Consider the following 16,749-nt stretch of genomic DNA (forward strand, 5'->3'; position numbering starts at 1 on the left):
AAAATCTACCATTATAATTGTCCTTTCAGTTGTCAGTTTTTGTCTAAAATGTTTTGTAATTCTGCTCTTTGGTGAACACACTTTTCGAGTTGCTGTGTGTTCTTTTAACATTGCGTGACGGCGCTCCGTCACTGGTAACTTTACTTCCTCTGCAATCCACTTTTTTATGTTAATGTAACCACTTCTACCTTTTCTAATTAGTATTTGTACGAGTTGTATCTTTTTTGTTGATTTATATATTTTTCCACTTTTTTCCTTTCAGCTCACTTATATTATTATACTTGAACTAAGTTTCTTATGGACAGAATATATTGGGTCATGTTTTTAAATCCACTCTGCCAATCTTTGTTTTTAATTGGTATATTTGCACGATTTACACTTAATGTAATTATTGATATGTTAGGACTTTTGTCTGCACTATACATATATTGTTTTCTAGTTGTTCTCCCTTTTTTTGTTGTTTCATTTTGTTTTTTACCTCTCTGTGGATTATTTAAATATCCTTTACATTTCCATTTTGTTTGTCTGTAGTGTGTTTGAAATACATACTTGTAATCTTTCTTTAGTAGTTGCTGTATGTATTGCTTTATATGCATATACAACTTACTGTAGTCCGCTAGAGTTATTGCTAGTTTGAAGTGCAGACACCTTAAATGTCTTTATGACCTTCTGTAATCTTTATGACCTTCTATAATATTTCCTCTCTATTTATGATACTCTTGTCTTAAATGTTTTCTCTACATACACTTAGAAACAAATGAGTGTTACAAATAAATTTTAATTACCAATGATGATTTAGAAAATTTAAGATAAGTAAAGCCTATTATATTTGCCACCCTGCCCCTTTTTAACCATATTATTTTTATCTCTCTTCCTAATGTTTCAGGGTTCCTTCTTTTATCGTTTCCTTTCTATTCAGAGAATTTCCATGAATGGTTCTTTTAGGGTAGATCTACTGGCAACAGATTCTCTTGGCTTTATTGTCATCTGGGGGTGTCTTTATTTTTTCCTGTGTTCCTAAAGGATATTTTCACTGGGTATAGGATTCTGGGTTGGCAGTTTTTTTTCTTTCAGCACTTGAAAAATACTGTGCTGACAGACAAGAACTGCGTTTATGGAGTCGTAGATAGATGCTAGTGTTGGGGAGTGGTTTGTAGTTTATAAAGAAAGGTCTTAGAAGGGAGGGTCACATAATCACAAGTAGTCAGTGGTCGCCTCTAAATATTTTTGCACTAGAGAGTAGCAAAAAGATAACATTAATACAGGTCTGGTTAGAATGGGCTGAGTACCTGGTGCTAAGAAGTTTGTAGTTGACTTCATTTTCTCAGGCTCTCTTTAACAGGTGGTCCTCTCAACTCGCAGGTTGGGACAGTGACTACATAAAAACTCAGGGCTTCATTAGCTGTCAGGAACTGTGCACATACGAGGAATGGTGCTTTTATAATTCTCTTCCTGCAGAGACGTGCTCTGCACCTGTAGGAGCACATTCGTACCTTCATATTTCTCAGAAACTTCTTCCCTTCCATGTAGTTCAGCTGTTACAAAGGCTGCTCCGCTACCTCCCAGAGCAGGGTTCTTCTTCTTAGATAGTTCCCATGTTTACCAGCCGCCTCTATTCCGAGCTGGCTTCCTGTTAGGTCCTTTCCCTTGGTCCTCATTCTGCCATTTGAGTCTAGTCTTTCACAGAAGAAGAGAAAATAAAAACCTTTTCTCTCTGGGCTGTGATCATTCTGATATTCCACATCCTGTTGTTGTTTTTCATTTAGCATGGTTAAGATGTTCTGTCAATTCAGCTGCCTTCCATCTGTAGAATTTATTAGTCTTTAAGTTGAACTACGGCACCATTTGTGTGGTGTGAGTGGGAGCTCCCGTCAACAGTACAGTGTGGGTAAAAACAGTACCGCGTGGTGTTTTTTCTCCTGTGCGTGAGAAGTTCTTCTGAGAGGATTGGGGCTTGTACACAGAAATCGTTTCTTTTACTTTATTTTTGGCGAGTAAGAAACAGTTACTGAATTTATAGGTGGGTCACAGCCCCGGGTTTTTTCCCCCTTCTTTAGTGACTTATTCTTAAACCAAGTCTGCCCCATCTTGTTAGTTTATTCAGTAGAACTTTTTAAAAATCTAAGTACTAGACTACATTTGTTATTTAGGAAGACTTCTTGTAAGCTTTGTTGGGTTCCTAAATTTAGATTCTCTGACCTACCCCACTGGCTGTTATCTTTATTGTGCACAGTCCTTCTCTGCTCCTTCCCCTCCGGTCCACTCGCTTGGGGTCACTGTGAGAGCGCCGAGGTGGGGCGCTGAGGGCCCTCCTGCATCGGCATCGCCCGGTGATGGCCGTTTTGGGACACTCTGTGGAACAGAGTGTAAGTCATTTTCACGCTCCACATCAAAACAGAAAAAGTATTTTCCCTACTATGTTACTAGGAACTATATACATTGTTATGAATGATGTGATAACTTTGGTGTATTTTTCAATTTCGAAATATTTTGGTACTTGGTTTCATTTTACCTATTTTAAAAATATTTCCAGGAAATCCACTTACCCAGGATATATTGAACCTCTATCTGGAACCAGATGGAACAAAAAGGCTACTAAACTATTTGCTTGATAATTTGGCAGGTACTGCAAAAAGAAGTAAGTGGTCACTTGTTTAAACCATGTTTTTAGGAAGACATGTAAGAATGTTGCTTAATTTTGTGTTTTATATTCAACTAGTTTCAACAGAACAACCACCTCCAAGATCTTGGATTATGTTACAAGAACCAGACAGAACAAGGCCAACTGGTTGGTAGCCTTATTTTTTTTACTTTTTTGCTTGATCTTTATAAACAGAACGGTATTGTTGGCGCGCTTTTGGATGATGGTCAGTGTGGCAGTGGGGTGCTTACAGTTGCGCTGTTTGGGAGATAGTGGGAAAGACTGGATTTTTGCACTCAGCCTCTCTGCTGTGCTGTGGAAAGTGTGCTGCAAAGCAGTGCTCCTCAGCCAGAGGTGACTCTTCCCCAGGGGACATTTGGCACTAGCCGGAAACGTTTTTTGATTGGCACAACTGGGGAAGTGCTCCTGGCATTCAGAGACGCTCCAAAGCACCCTACAATGCACAGCATAACCCCCACAACACAGAGTTCACCCGCCCATGGTGCCGGTAGTGCCTCTGTCGAGACCCCAGTAAAGGATTGATCAATTCAGTTACAGTGACGATACAAAAATCTTTTTACTTTGGAAGTTTCTAAAACCTGGAAGGTTCCGAATGTGTTTGGTACTACAGAATTGTAGGGTAGCCACAGCACTTACTTGAGAGAGAAGTTGAATTAATGACCTTTAATCTCCTTTTAACTTAAATTGTGTGAAAATCATTTGGGAGCTTGTGTGATAAGTATAACAAGATTTGGTCTCTGATACTCTTACCCTTTATTGAGCAAAATACCGGTCAGATTGCCACATTCTGTGTGAATGGTGGCTGAGGTGGTGGAGTGAGCATGGAAATGAGGGGCCCTGGGCCAGAGGCTGAGGGCTCGAGATCTTTGTCTCTTAGCTTCTGAACCTTTCGTACGTGCCTCTGGCAGTAACACACCGTTTCGTAGTATGTTCGTGCATCTCTCCTTCCTCATTCGGCTTTATTTATATCCACCGTGTCTGGCATATAGTAGTTTTTCAATGAATATATATTGAATGAATAAAGTCAAACTTAGCATTTAAGTGAAGACTGTTAAAAAGTAATTGTGTGCTTTTTTTCCTGCCAGTGTTGAATAAGTAAAGTTATCTTTCCTACAGCTTTGTTTTCCGTCATGTGCTATAATGTTCTCTGTGACAAATATGCGACCCGCCAGTTATACGGCTACTGTCCATCATGGGCACTAAATTGGGATTACAGGAAAAAGGCCATTATTCAAGAAATTTTGAGCTGCAATGCTGACATCATAAGTCTTCAGGTAAGTCATCGTAAGAGTGTTTGTTTAGACGGCACGAATGCCCCAACATTGATTAAGGCAAGGAGCATCCTGGGAGTGTGTTACATTGACGCATTTGAAGTCCCACCTTAGCAATTCTTTTTTCCTTTTTAAAAGATTTTGTTAATTTTTAGAAAGAGGGGAAGGGAGGGAGAAAGAGAGGGAGAGAAACATCAAATGGTTGCCTCTCGCACGCCCCCAACTTGGGGGGCCTGTCCTGCATTGCAGGCATGTGCCCTGACCAGGAATCAATCTGGCTACCCTTTGCTTGGCAGGCTGGTACTGAACTCACTGAGCCATACCAGCCAGGGCAGCAATTCTTAAAATAGTGGCTTTTTCTGTTTTCAGTGAATTCTGGGAGCATTCCCTGCCTGCTTTGTTCTGCAGCACTGTGTTGCCAGATTAAGCAGATGGGTTAAGCTGGGTTTTAAGCATTTGCTATGACAGCTAAGTACTCACCTTTCCCTCCCCAATACCCCTGCACACTGTTTTCGAAGTGGGTGGCAGTGTTACTGAACCGGTGACATTGTTGAGGTATGATTTTGTTTTATTACCAGTGATAATGGAATAATTAGGGCGAAGTGGAAAGAGCATTAAACCTGGGTGCACAGTAACTTTGGGCTCTTGGTCCATCTCCTAACTTCCATGACCTTACAGTCCCTCTCTCCCTGTGGCCTGAAATTAATGTCCACAAAGTTCCTTCTACCCCTCTGATCCTTGTTCCACATCAGCCCTACGAAATAAGGGAATACACATGCATAAAGGTGTGTGTCTTTCCGATCTTTACTCCTAAACAACAAAGGTTTGACTTTATCAACTGCTGTCTGTCAAATGGACAAGTAGGTGTTCTGACTGGTTTCAGATAAATTAAATTGAGAAGATAGTACTTCATTCTTCACTCTGCAGATCAGTATTTTGAAATGATTTTCCGTCACCACCTGTATAAAGTTAATGCATGTGACTGATTTTGTCTTATGAAATAACTTTGCTGTTTACAATTTTTCAGGAGGTTGAAACAGAACAGTATTATAGTTTTTTTCTGGTAGAACTGAAAGAACGTGGCTATAATGGATTCTTTAGTCCTAAATCTAGAGCTAGGACAATGTCAGAACAAGAAAGAAAGCATGTTGATGGATGTGCAATATTCTTCAAGACAGAAAAGTAAGTCATTTAGTTTTTAAAACAGAAAATTTTCTTTGCAAGGTGGGGACCGAGAGTGTGGAAATGAGTTGGAGAGTAAGAGAATGAGGCATCGTATCATCTCGTAAGGAAACGATGCTTTTGACTTAGACAATACTTTTTGTTTTGAATCATCAGAAATAATCTTGTTTTGGAGACATGCTGGAAGTACTGCTGTTTCTTCAGGTGTTTAGTAGGATTTAACTCCAGTTGTTAATTGAAACACCTTGCAATCCACCTTCCCTCCAGAATGGTAGAGGAATTCTTAAACCCGTACTTTGGAAAAGAATGTTTAAAAATTACAAGGTGAAATATTCCAGCACAAAGCCTAAACAGAAGATGACTACATTAAGTTGTAAAAGTTGCAATCAAGATGTTATTTGTATCAGTCACAGACTGAGAAGAACTGTAAATGGGTGTGGGAAGTCGGTTTTAGTATGGAGGGTTTTCCATAATGTGAGCACATGCCATTATGTATCTGTTAAGGAAATGTGAGAAATCTGCATTTCTCACAAAGCTGATACCCTGGCTTTCCCAATTTTTTTTTTTTGTGTGTGTGTGTGGGTATGTGTGTGTTTTAGGTTTACTTTGGTTCAGAAACACACTGTGGAGTTCAACCAGCTGGCAATGGCGAACTCAGAGGGGTCGGAAGCCATGCTGAACAGGGTCATGACAAAGGACAACATTGGAGTTGCGGTGCTGCTGGAGCTTCGGAAGGAGCTGATTGACGTGTCCTGTGAGTGACCTTTCACCTCCTATGAAACTGACCTCTGAAACGTAATGGAAAAAGAGCTTGCTGTGTAGTAATAGTCTTGTCTAACACCTGAAGAAACTCAGTGAGAATGTAAATCTTTTCTGAAATATCGTATCCCATTTTCTCTACCAAAAAGCTCAAGATGAGAAAACATTGCCAAGAGAAGTATTTCAAACCCTGAAAGGCAGAAAGCCAAAGAAAAAAAACAGTTCTTTTGTTCCCAAGAATTTTTCACATAAAAGAAAAGTCAAAATAATGATTTGTTAAAATAACTGCTCAGAGAGAACTTCGTGCACTTTCTGTAATTTCTTGGCAACAAGGACATTCTATAAACTAACTTCTCTTCCTGACCTACTTGTAATCATTATTTTAAAGGTCTCAAGTTTTGGAGAAATCAACCACTTACTTCAAATGACAAAGGATTATTTAGAGTGATTGTCATGCTGAGAACTGAAATTTCTGTCACCCTGGGAACAGTTGGCACTGGGGCTGTTTAACCTGAAGGATAGAAAAGATGAAAGTGGAGCTCAGTGGCCATTCTAAATAGAGCTAAGGGAAGGGGTGAGATCCACTTTTCTGAGGGTCGATTGGTACGTCTGAGCCAAGATCAGAAGCTTCCAGGAGACGCAGCTGTTTAAAAACGAGCTGTCCCAAGTGGAATGAGCTGTCTTTGATTAAGTAATGAACGCTCAGGGCCAGAAGTACACACGCTGAAGTTCGATGTGTATTGCTCAGGTTTGTCGTGGGGTCGAATCAGTCCTCAGCTGAGAGATTGTTAAGTAAATTTTAGGGTCCTTTTTTGACCCCTAAGACTCTTGAGATACTGCTTGCTCTCAGACTCTGGGAGTATGTGGGCTCATAGACAGGTTCTGTCTGTTTTCTTTCTATCTACTGTAGCTGGAAAGCCACATCTTGGAACAGAAAAACAACTTATTCTTGTGGCTAATGCTCATATGCATTGGGACCCTGAATACTCTGATGTGAAGTTGGTTCAAACCATGATGTTTCTCTCAGAAGTGAAAAACATTATTGATAAAGCCTCACGAAGCCTCCAGTCCAGTGTATTGGGAGAATTTGGAAATATTCCACTAGTGTTGTGTGCAGATCTCAATTCTTTGCCAGACTCTGGTAAGAAGAAAATGTCATTTTTATTTTTTTAAAGAGTTTATTTATTTTTAGAGAGAGGGGAAGGAAGGGAGAAAAAGAACTAGCGAAACATCAATGTAAGAAACAACATCGATTGGTTACCTCTCCTACCGTCTGCCTGCCCCCCGGACCAAACCCACAACCCAGGTGTGTGCCCCGACCAGGAATCAAACTGACAACCCTTTGCTTTGCAAGACGATGCCCGACCAACTGAGCCACACTGGTCAGGGCAGAATGTTAGTTTATGTAGAATGCTTTTAGATGTGAATGTTTTTATAATGTCTTGTTTCTGATAATCCCAAAGTTAGTGAAAACAAATTCAGTTTGTAGTGGCAGCCAGGAATCAGATTTAAAATTTTTTGTGTGGAGCAGGGGTTACATTTTGAAAATGAAAGGGCGTCATGAAATCTCAGGAGGAAGGGCGTTAATCATCTTTGATTAACACATAGGTAATGAGAAAACTCACTAAAGGACATATGATTAGGTTTCGTTATGCCCACATTATGTAGGGGTTGGCAAAAGTTGGTTTACATTTGTTCATATGGAAAGTAACATAATTAGTAAATTATACAAGAATGAACTTTTGCATGTACTCACACTGTAAACTTTTGCCCACCCCTGTATATGCGTGTGGTCCAGACTGCAAGGGTTTTCAGACCGCTTCTTTGGTATTCCAGCGTGCGATATCCAGCTTAAATTTAACCATATACTACAGAATTTCAAATTTGGGTGGTCTTCATTAGAAAAATCCACCTCAGGTGGAAATTGAAATCCTTCATTTACTCAAATCAGGCGAGTGACTTTTTAAAAAATCAGATTTTTGTTTTTATCACAAAGTAGGAGAATACAGAAAGCTTTATTCTTGAGTATTTCTCCCTGGATGGTTGTGTTTGGGGATTGGGAAGATAGTGTTCGGGGATGGTGAACGTGCTCTGTTACCAGCGGGTGGCGTTCTCTGCCATCGCTGCCTTTATATAGTGGGACAGTGGAGCCTGAGCTTGGTGCATTGTAGCAAGCAAATAATTTAGCTTAAGTAGAAATCTACATATTAAGATGTTGATTGTGGTATTAACTCTTTTTAAAAAGTAGAAACAGCCTGAGTTTTGTTTTTGTTTTTAAGAAAATGAGGAACTAGTTTAACAAATGTTATACACCAGCCCCGCCTGTAGTATTGTGCAACCATTTTAAAAAGGTGATTGAGAGGACACATAAGTTCATGTGAAACAGTAAAGCAAAGCGTAAAATATTCAGTATACTGTTACTAAGCTATGTAAAATGGATTTAGACAAGTCTGGCAAACGTATAAATCCATGTTAGAAAGTGGGAATGTTTTATGTGTAATTATGTTTTTAAGTAGTTATGTTTTGTACAGTGTTATACTTGCCGATGGAAAAGTCCATTTATTTTCATTCCAGGTGTTGTGGAATATTTGAGCACTGGTGGAGTAGAAACCAATCATAAGGACTTCAAGGAACTGAGATATAATGAAAGTCTTACAAACTTCAGCTGTAATGGGAAAAACGGGACGACCAATGGGAGGATCACGCACGGTTTCAAGTTGAAGAGTGCCTATGAGAGCGGCCTGATGCCTTACACGAACTACACGTTTGATTTCAAGGTGCGCTTTTCGACATCAATGAACTTTTAAACCTCCGTTTTTTTAAGGAGAGTCTTGCTACTTCATCATGTCTTTCAAATGTGAATGTGTGTTCAGATCAGGCCGTTTCGAGTTAGTGTGTGTTAGAATCATCTCCAGGGTAAGAAATCAGATGAAACAGTCATAGTAGGTCCTGAGTTAACTGTCTCACCTTTGGGGGCGGTTGTGTTTCCCACAGACTCAGTGCTGACAGCTGGGTTTGCACAGCAGGTCCCAGAGAGCTTCAGGGCTCTCGGCATCACTTCGTTACCGTGCTGGTGAGATGCCACAGGAGCCTCGCTGTGGTTTACATCGACTAGCCTGTGCTAAAATTGGTTTCATCACGTGCCATTTTGCTTCACGTCACAGGACCCATCAGGCCGTCATGTGTGGACTCACTGTATCTAAGTTGGTGCCAGTTAGGGTGGTGTGTTTGGTCTGTAATGTTAATTTAACTGGAACCTACTCCTTGAGTGAGAAAATTTGGCTTTTTGGCCGTTTTTAAGTTGCTAGAATATATTTATAGGCCTTCTTACAGTTAACAGCCTACAGTGTGAAGCCTTTCATTAGTGAGTCTTCTCATTTTTGGTACCAGCAGTTGTTCAGGGCTTATTTGTCCTTTTTAGCTGCTTTTGCATTTCTGCTTTCTTCAGTGCTAGTTTTTCCACTTCCAACCTGCCGGAACCAGAACCGTTCGGGTTCAATTGTCTACTAGACTGCAGGTAACTAGTGTTGACCAGGTCTTAATTTTAGAGGGGAGGGCTTTTTAGACTCTAAAAATTTTTGAAAATTGATGGTTTTTTAATTTGACTTTGGGGGATCCCCAGTACTCTAGAAAATGATTGAGTGCTGGGAACAGATGAGTGTGTCAAGTTGAAGAGGCTGGAGTAGACCCGGAAAAACTGGCACGTAAATGACAGTAACCAGAGAGGAGCAAAACCAGGACTGTAGGAGTTTAACCGCCAAGGAAATAAGGCCTTTCTTGGAAAGACGAGTGAGGGGTAAGCTTCAGAAAGATGTGGGTGAGAGAGATTTTCCTGGAGAGCTGGGCAGAAAGACTAGCATGCGGGACCTGAAAGGTAACTGAGTGATGAAGTAGTAACAACCGACTTGGAGGTCCTTAGGAGGTAAGGGTGGTAACCAGAAGGTGGGAGAGATTGGGGTTTGTTCTTTCTTTCTCTTTTTCCTGTTGATGGTGTAGAGATAGAAAGGGGACATTTAAATGTGCTTACATACTTTTGGCCAAGAACGTGTAGCAGGAGGAGTAAGTTACAGGGAGACCAGGGCAAACCAAGAGGTGCTGGGCTGTGTTTGCCTGGTGCCGCCGAGGACTCGCAGGGCAGGGACAGCCCAGTCTCACCCACGTAAATGAATGTGTAGTGGGGTGCACCTGAGCAAGGGAAGAGAGTTGGAGGTGGTAGGAGGTACTAAGTGGGTGACGAAGGTCTTTGGAAAGTGATTGAGCTTGGCACTTGAAGGTTGAGAAGGAATTAACCAGGTGACAAATAGAAAAAGTGTCTGAGGCAGGGTGCAGCACGTGTCAAAGCCCTGGGCAGGAAGGAGACTGGCATGTGTGGAAAATGTGCCCCAGTTCATAATCCCTCCCCCACCCTCACCCCCCAAAAAGCAGTAGTGAGCAAGGGAAAGTGGCATCGATTAAGTGAGCAAAAAGAAGCATAGACCATATCATGAAAGATCCTTTAGGTCTCATTAAAAACTCTGAAGGACCCAGATAGGAGGAAGAATGCATTGTTGCCATGCCTAAGCGGTCTGCGTTTTGTGGGATTTGACGTCGGGGGGACCATTTGTGTTAGGTAGTGTAGTACTGCCCACTCCCACACATTGCTGAGTTTCTTTGTTTACCAAACATGACCATAAGGGTATGTTTTGAGAGCCTTCAGTATTTCAGAGTTGTCTTACGTGGGGTCTTATTTTTTATTTCCTTCTGATTTTCAGGGTATAATTGACTACATCTTCTATTCTAAGCCTCAGCTGAACACATTAGGCATCCTGGGACCTCTGGACCACCATTGGCTAGTTGAGAATAATATCAGCGGCTGCCCGCACCCACTCATCCCTTCCGACCACTTCTCACTTTTTGCACAACTGGAGCTCTTACTGCCTTTCCTGCCCCAAGTTAACGGCATTCACCTTCCCAGCAGGAGGTAGTCAAGTACCTTCAGAAGATGACCTCAATTTCACTTGTAAACTTATACAAAATCTGAATATAGGGGAGTGAGGTATGGCCTCTAGGGATTTTTTTCTTAATGATGATTTGAGTTCTCAGTCTGATTATTTCATAAGGTCATAGTATGAAAGCCAGGTGCTAGCAATGGACAAATTCTGAGCCCAGTATGCTTTATACACTGTTAGACAGGGATTGGTGTGTCTGCACCTATCTTTAATTTGTTACAGGTAATTTTCCTGTTTCTTCTATCCAAAATAATATTTTCATGCCTTGAAATAGGAAAATGTTTGAACAGCATGTTCTCTTTGCACAGAAATCTGTAGCACTACTTTTTTGAGGCCAGTAATACCACCCAGAGACCAATTGGTCCATACTTTACTCCCTCCTTTTTCAGACGTTTGTAAAATGCAGAATTTGAATTTAGCCTTTATGATTGTATATGATCCACAGAAGACCTGATTTATGAAATTTTGTACTAAAAAATCAGATTTGGAAATGATTGTATTGTAAACTAAGGCTAAGGTGTTTTTTTGGTTTTGTTTTTGGGCGTTTTTTTGTTTCTGTTTTTTACCTGTTTTCATGTATTTTAAAGGCCAGCTTGTAAAAGAAGTTGCAACAGACTTTCTCTGCTGATGATTTGCACTGTCGGGGTTTTCTTGGCCCTTTTGTACTACTTTGTTTTTAAATGGAGAACATTGCTTTTTAAACCTGTTTAAAGCTTAGGACATTTTTTCGGACCAGAGGTAACCTTATTTGTGAATTCCTGGGTTTTTACAAAAACTATCTACCAGGACAGCTGAGCTGAGTGGTGATGGTCTGTAGGCATTTATGGACTGAATGTAATGGCTGATATTTGTACATTCTGATATTTTTAAACCTTTAACTTTTTTAAGTTAAAAACTTACAGCTGCTTAGGTACAGCTTTTTAACTCCTTTTTGAGACACGAGACACCTCCTGTCTGTCCCCACCGTGCCTGCCCGAATCGTCCTCACCAGACACTGCCTGTGCATGCAGAGAGAACCTGTGCGTCCTCTTTTACAGTTTCTAATACCGTTGAACATTCGTGAGAATTCCATGAAAATGCTTTTGTACGAGCTGTGACTTTCTTCCCGTTGTGAAGCATCGAGTATCGCGTTCTGGAATGTGCTCGAGGGGTGAACCCCTGGGCCCGGCTCCCCAGACTCACGCACTGCGTCTTGCTGTCGCTGCGCAGCGCCGCCGGGGAACTGCTATCATGTGCGCTCTCCTTGTTGTCCGTGTGGTCCTTTGGTCTCCACGTTTTGTTTTCTTAATCATTCCTTTTTTTCTTAAGTAATTTTCCATTTATGAAGCAGTATAAATAAGATGTATTTTCAAAGCAGGTCCTTAAGACAGTTCTTCAGATCATTTTTTAAGTGACTGCGTCATTTTAATATGTCAACCAAGACGAAAGTTATACTGCACCCTGTGTATTTTGCCCATAGTGCCATTAGTACATTAGAGATGGAAGCCAGCTCTAATTTTGCAAAAGTAACTTGTATATATTCCGGTCTCATTCATTTATTTTTGCTCAAAAATCAAATGAATTCAGCGGGAAGTTGCTCCACCTGCTTCTGTTTCAGCCGCAGGCAAGGGAGCAGCAAAAGGCCACCATGTGAGCGCTAAGGAAAAATTGTAGGATGTTAATTAACAATTTTTACAAGAGAATGAGTCATTTTGGATAATGACTTAAAATTTTATGAAAAAATGTTTAGCACTTAAATGTGCTTATTCTGTTTTTAAGAGAAAATAAAATTTACATACTGTTTAAATAAATGAAATTTTTTTTCTTTAAAAAAAGTTCTCCTAAAACTGTTGATCTTGAATCTTTGGGACCTGGTTTCTCCTTTAAGGTTTTTTAAAGATTTTGTTGTGATGGATTTTTTTCTTTTTTCTTTTTGCTTTTTGTTTAAGTTGTGCTGACACCAAACATGTCCAGTTTATAATCAGTACATTAATAGTTGGTATTATTGATGTAAAACCAGTGCATAACTTTTTATGGGTTTTTTGTTTTATTTTTTTATGAAGTGTGAATAAAGGTGTGTTTACTCATTTTTCCTAAACACTGTGTTGTAATGTGCATCATGGCGATGTCCAGCAAGGGCGAGCCAGAGCTGGAGCTGGAGCTGGTCGGACTGAGAAGACAAAGGAGACTGCTTTCCCTCTGGTCTGCATTATGTAGTAACAGGTCCAGAGAGCTTTGTGGAAGGCGTGGGGAGCGGCACTTCCTCATTTTGTGTTTGTTCACGGAGGATGTATTCTTTTCATAGATGCTGGAACTAGAGTGCACTTGTTAGATGCTAAAGGCTTGAGCTGTACGGAAAATGTTTTCATCTGTATTTGTTACTGTCTTCAATATATTTGAGTTGGGGGGCAGGATGGTAAGATACAATGGCCTGTTATGTCTTGAAAATATGTGTTCTTGCCTCTTTTGGGCACTGCATTCTGTGGGTCAGTTTGAACAGCGCTCCACCTTACCGAGATAGTGCTGAGTTGAACCAAGAGTGTAGATTTACAACTAGAACCTTCAAAAGAGAAAGAAATATTTTGGGTCTGTAGGGAATAAACAGTAACACCAAAATAGATTGTGATACTTTTGTTAAGCAGAGTTTTGTGTTTTAAATATTTCTACGTCCTGAATAATTTCCGGTAGTCCATACTCCCTAAAATGCAATGAAAAACAAGTATGTTGTCACAGTCCAGATTTTTTTCAAAGATTCTGTAACAAGTACGTTTAATGTGGTGCCGCCACACTGCAGGTTCATTGTCCTTGCTGGATGAATCCATCTGATGAATGTTTTACAGAAGACTTGGGCTGCGTTTTCTGTTTTGACGATCAGAAATTTGGAGGCGCTCAGTTCCTTGCTGTAAATCTCTTGAAGTACAGGTCACCCTGTTAGTGGTAATTATTTATACTTTGCGAATTTAAATTATGTTCATAAGAGTTAATTTATGGCATAATTTAAACGAAAGTTGTAGATATAAAGTGTTGGTTGCAACTGTAATCACCCTAGAAGATAGGCAAGGAGCGTCTCCAAGCAGCGTGTGTTTCTGTTTTTCCCTGACTCGGTGGCAGCCAGGAAGACTTGTTCTGAGTTAGCACTTTGAAACCTGAGGACGCTCTTATAGGGTGAATGCACTTCTAAATGTTGAAATTAAAATTTCAAAGCTCTTCTAATATGCAGGTTTTCACTAATAAATTTCAGTTTTAGTGTTCCACTTTTCACTATTTAAACTCATGGGATTTGTTTCCATAGTGATTTTTAAGGTTTTGGGGTCATGTCATGTAGGGACAAAGCCACCCGAGGCAAAGCAGTCACAGCAGTCTGTTCTCTCCAGGAACTGGTCAGAGTGCCCGGAACAAATGCTGCAGACCCTTCGCAGGACACCTTTAGCAAGTGTTCCTCCCGCTCACACACCCTGTTTCAGGGTGTCCACTCTGCTCTGCTCGCTGGTTACGTAAATGTTAACAGCCAGTATGTTGAAGTGGTATCCAAGAGTAGAGTGTCTAGTTTTTATTCGCAGTACATTATGTTGTGTAATGCACTGGACTGACCTTTGTTTACCATCCATGTAACAAAACCCAGCACATTATCTGCACTAAAGCTCAAAGAATGTCGCGTTTGCCTCGGCAGCCCTTCGATGGGGCGGTGGGGAACTGAGCATGTACCTGTGGGCCGGAGGCAACAAGGGCTTGTACTGTTCTTTTCAGCGGAACCTCCTAGGTCAAATTGTAACTAGCTAGTATTATATTTATATACAGGGTCTCTTTTCTTTACCGATGTATTTTCCTACTCATAGCCGACCAATAAATTCAATATCTGTTTCAAATATTTTAAGTGTAATTTGTATAGCGGTAGTACTGAGGTTTGAGAAAAATGTTGATCCGCAGACCACATACTTAAAATGCGAAGTCATCTGGGACAGGGTTACAACTCACCCTTCGAAAGGGAAGAGTGGTCTGGGTCAGGCCATAATACTGTAGAAATGGTGTAAGCGTAAAGATTTCCTTAATGGCTGTTACTCTGTGTTAGCACCTCTATCTTTGCCAAAGTTCAGCTTTATATTTAGGCAGCCGATGGTCCTTCTGCATTTAGGGTTGTTGTTGTTACCATATACCTCATAATGAGCTCGTAAGTCTTCCATCTTTTGGAAGGAGGTTGACATTTTAAATAAATGCTTTTAAATATAGTAGCGAACATTGTGTTGGTGGGATTATACTAATACTTTAAATGTTTTACTTGTTACATGTATGTTTTGTTGTATAAAAACTTTTAAAATATGTGACTTCCCAACTCTTCAAGATATTATCTCCATTTGCTTTATAGAAACTACTTCTATAACAAATAAATGTAAATTTTTATGTAGAGGCTGGAAAACTTATTTCAAATCAGGAGACAATTTAGATAAAATTAATGTTTGCTGAGATGTCCGGTTTTTAAAGTAGGCATTTTCTACCTATACCTTAATATATAATTTCACCTCTACCTATAACAGAAGTCGTGTCCCACCTTATAACTGTCAAAAAATACATTTAAAATTAATGAAATATGTCTATATTACTTTATAAACTCCTAGTTAATGTTCTTTAGAGGAACAAATACCTAAGGAAACATTAACAATGTTGTATATACTGAGAATTCTCTTTTTGGAGTAGTATTTAGGTATTCAAATCTAAAATGAGTTTTGAAATAATTCACAAATACCGTAAAGACCATTTTAGCATATCCAAGTTATATATTAGAAGAATCTAGAATTTCACAAGAATTTGAGGAATATTCCTGTAAGTGAACTTCCTCCATGTAATAAAAGACAACACGTTCTACGTAAATTGTTCTCCAGATGACTAACCAACTAGTCTAAAGCTGGGAATTGGGAAAATGCCTGGATTGCAAGGTGCCTTGAAGATCAGTTTCTATGTTTCCTTAGCAACCTTTACATTTTTAATCAAATGAGTAAGGAGATACCAGTTTTCTCATTTTCTTTGAACTGCAAACTTAAAGTCATTCTAATCTCAAAAGCGCATGAAAATTTTCTGGGCCTGCCACGAGGAACTTGGCGCGAGGCCTCGCCTGCGGGGCTTCGGGGCCGGAGGCTGCCTCCTCCTTTAGTCGGTGGCTTCTCCCCGCCGGCCCGAGGCCCTGCGGACTGCTGTGTCTCCCCTGCAGAGCAGTCCCGCTGGTGCTCTCTGTGTCCTGAGTTGACCTGACTCTTGAGAGCCTGGTCCGTGAAATACACTGAAAGTGGATACAGCGGTGCGACCAAAGCCAGGTAGAAGAAATCTGCAAAACTGGGGGCTTGCTGCTTGTTTAACGTTCACACTGATGCACGTGGCCGGCTCTCCGGCAGCGGTGCAAATGATGGATATAGGAAACGTGTGCGCCTGTGAGTGGCGTGGTTTCTGGCGGGGAGTCACTAGAGTGGCTGGAGCGCTGCGGAACTTTGAACCACGTGCTGAAGTTGGAGCTTCGTCCTGTAGGGGGCGGTAAAGAGCCACACTGGGTTTGGAACGTAAGTAGCATTACCAGGTGTGCCTTTTAGGAAGGTCCCAATCTCTCTAGCAGCACTACGGAGGACAGATGAAAAGAATGAGACTGGTCGGCTGGGTGCTGGCGTGTGTCCGTTGGGAGAAGACAAGCTGAGAGCAGCTTGCAGGGCAGTGAGTAGAAAGGAAGGGCATTTGAAATGTTTAGGAGATAGGATCAATGGGAACCTTGGTTCCTGCCCGTGCGCTGGTGCGAGAAAAGACTGGAACGTGAGCGCTGTCTCTGTCAGGCAGGCTGGCTCAGCATTCCACATCTTTACCAGGAAGGCCTTCGTTTTTCCGTTGCTGAGCTTACAAAAACATTCAGTCAGAGAATTTTGTTTCCCAA

General features: G+C 40.7%; 1 protein-coding gene across 6 annotated transcripts in view; it reads left to right on the forward strand.

The window, feature by feature from the left end:
- The window catches only part of CNOT6 (CCR4-NOT transcription complex subunit 6), a 58,533-nt gene extending 43,824 nt beyond the window's left edge, over positions 1-14,709 (forward strand). For 5 of the 6 annotated variants that reach the window (XM_053913011.1, XM_053913008.1, XM_053913012.1 and 2 more), the window contains 8 exons: positions 2,534-2,638; positions 2,720-2,788; positions 3,779-3,936; positions 4,961-5,115; positions 5,715-5,869; positions 6,785-7,015; positions 8,449-8,651; positions 10,626-14,709. In XM_053913011.1, the coding sequence (XP_053768986.1) occupies positions 2,534-2,638; positions 2,720-2,788; positions 3,779-3,936; positions 4,961-5,115; positions 5,715-5,869; positions 6,785-7,015; positions 8,449-8,651; positions 10,626-10,838 (1,289 nt within the window). In that variant the 3' untranslated portion in view covers positions 10,839-14,709. The remainder of the gene's footprint in view (positions 1-2,533; positions 2,639-2,719; positions 2,789-3,778; positions 3,937-4,960; positions 5,116-5,714; positions 5,870-6,784; positions 7,016-8,448; positions 8,652-10,625) is intronic. The other variant, XM_053913010.1, reaches the window with a different exon arrangement.
- The last annotated feature ends 2,040 nt before the right edge of the window (positions 14,710-16,749 follow it).

Source organism: Desmodus rotundus, chromosome 10, assembly GCF_022682495.2.
Source record: "Desmodus rotundus isolate HL8 chromosome 10, HLdesRot8A.1, whole genome shotgun sequence".
NCBI lineage: Eukaryota > Metazoa > Chordata > Mammalia > Chiroptera > Phyllostomidae > Desmodus > Desmodus rotundus.